At 53.2% G+C, this 1,911-nt stretch overlaps 1 protein-coding gene across 1 annotated transcript; it reads right to left on the reverse strand.

The window, feature by feature from the left end:
- Positions 1 to 235: 235 nt before the first annotated feature.
- Positions 236 to 751, reverse strand: LOC145398690 (uncharacterized). The gene is made up of 2 exons (XM_080271491.1): positions 519 to 751; positions 236 to 422 (listed from the first exon to the last, which is right to left on the reverse strand). The coding sequence occupies exons 1-2, from the start codon at positions 749 to 751 to the stop codon at positions 236 to 238; spliced, it is 420 nt and encodes a 139-aa protein (XP_080127617.1).
- Positions 752 to 1,911: the final 1,160 nt, after the last annotated feature.

Below are 1,911 nucleotides of genomic sequence, written 5' to 3' on the forward strand. Positions count from 1 at the left end.
TGCATGTCTGTACTTCTTATACAAGGTAAATGCATTGAACAATGCCATTTGGATAAAGTAGAATGTGATCTTCTTCGTCCACATGACAGTTTGGCATTGGATGGGGTAGTACTGGACCATCTGATCGATATGATCTGCGCTGCCCATATACCTGTTGTACTCCTCCACAACGACAGGCTTGTGAACAACTTTCTCCAGGTAAAGTTGTCCGCCTGTCATTACCCTGCACCTTTCCTCAAACCCTCTTTGGAATGGTGTCCGCAGTGTGGCAGGTGGACACCATGTTCACAATGCACTTGTCCCTCAACAGTAGTACTAGAACCCTGTCCTTGTGCCTGTACGCCATGTCCCCCAAGGGTAGGCTCTTAGCTCTGGCGATGGCCTGCAGCTGGCGTGGTGCTCCTCTAGGCAGCCATAGGGTCCTACACACGTAAAATCCTGCAGTGAAGAGTCGTTTGCACAGGGCTACAGAATTGTAATAGTTGTCCATGAACAACTTATAGCCCTGGTCCCTCAACGGTTCCACGAGGCCTAACACGGTGTTCTGGAGGGTATGCTGCTCCCTCATGTAGACCTTGAGGTTCCAGATGTAGCCCGAGGACGACTTAGCCAGCAAGTACATCTTGATTGCATACTTGTTGGGCTTCTGGGGATTGTAGACACAGAAGGATAGTTGGCTCTTCCACCCCAGAGAGCCCTCGTCCAGGTTGAGCTGCTCCTTATGTAGGTACCGCTGAAGAAGGTATTCCATGACCGTGTGAACGCGGATGAACCGATCTTAGTTGTCCTGGGGAATGGGGAATGAGTTGAAGGCATGGAAGTGCTTGAGGATGGCACTGAACTGCCTTCCACTCATCACCTGCCGGACCCTAGGGTACTCGTGCATCTCTGAGCTCCGCTAGTAGTGCCTGATGGTCAGCATGTGCACGACTCCCATGAAAAGCTATAACCCCAGGAACTCCGCCATCTCCTCTTCATTGCAGGAGAGCCAGGCATCAAGCCGAGTCCCCAGGAATGTGGCATACTGGTTAGTTTCCACGGTGAGGTATGACAACAACTCCCACATGAAAAAGAGCTGGAAAAACTGCAGGGGAGTTGTTGGAATATCCACCTGGATCCCTGGGGAGCCAGTGAACGGCCCATGGTGAATGGGCCACTACTCCACCCAGGATCCTCTTTAGTGGCAGTGGTGGTGGTGGCAGCTGGTCAGCTTGTCGACACCCTTCAACTTGCCCTCTGACCCCTTGGGCATCTCCCATGTCCAGGCAGCGGACCATGGCGCCCTCATCTGAGAGGGAACGCCTAGGATGAGGACGAGGACGAGACAGAGGGCTCTGGGGACACCAATCTCCCCGGCCTGGCCGGCGAGGATGTCACCATAGCATCCTGCACGGCAAAAGTGGGTGGAGGGGCCATCACAACGAGTGATGGCCCGGCTTCCGGTGACACTGGCTCGCCTAGGGGAACAGAGGGGCCTGGAGATTGGAAGCCAACAAAGAGAGTGGTGGGTCCCACAGGTCCTATGGGTGGGGAGGGTTCTCCAGTGAAGCCGACCGATGATGGTGGTGTGGTCTCCTACGATGGAAGCCCGTAGGGCAGCTTCACTTGCTGACCAGATGGTAGCAGCTCAACCTCCTCCACCCCAGAACGGTCGCTCACAGTGTCGCTCTCCGACTCTACCTCATCGAGGATCTGATGCCATTCATGTGGTGTCAACCCGCATTTCATCACTGCAAGACTGCTGTCATTGGAAGCCAACAGGAGTTTAACCCTTACACCGCAGGCATGTTTCCCAATGTTTTGCGTCTCCAGCGAGGTTATTCGGGCTCCGACAGACTCTCAAAAAATATTTGCCAAAAATCAATTATTAGCCCTAGAATATTAAAATTACATATGCACATGGCACATACC

The sequence above is a fragment of the Coenobita brevimanus genome, chromosome 46, assembly GCF_032717465.1.
Source record: "Coenobita brevimanus isolate Jiangsu-jjx chromosome 46, ASM3271746v2, whole genome shotgun sequence".
NCBI lineage: Eukaryota > Metazoa > Arthropoda > Malacostraca > Decapoda > Coenobitidae > Coenobita > Coenobita brevimanus.

Bases quoted from the DNA above. Each gene is read 5' to 3' on its own strand.
- LOC145398690 (XM_080271491.1), bottom strand. From the start codon at position 751: ATGGAATACCTTCTTCAGCGGTACCTACATAAGGAGCAGCTCAACCTG. The intron at 423-518 runs GTTGAGGGACCA...TTACGTGTGTAG, and splicing joins GTGTTAGGCCTCGTGGAACC to GACCCTATGGCTGCCTAGAG.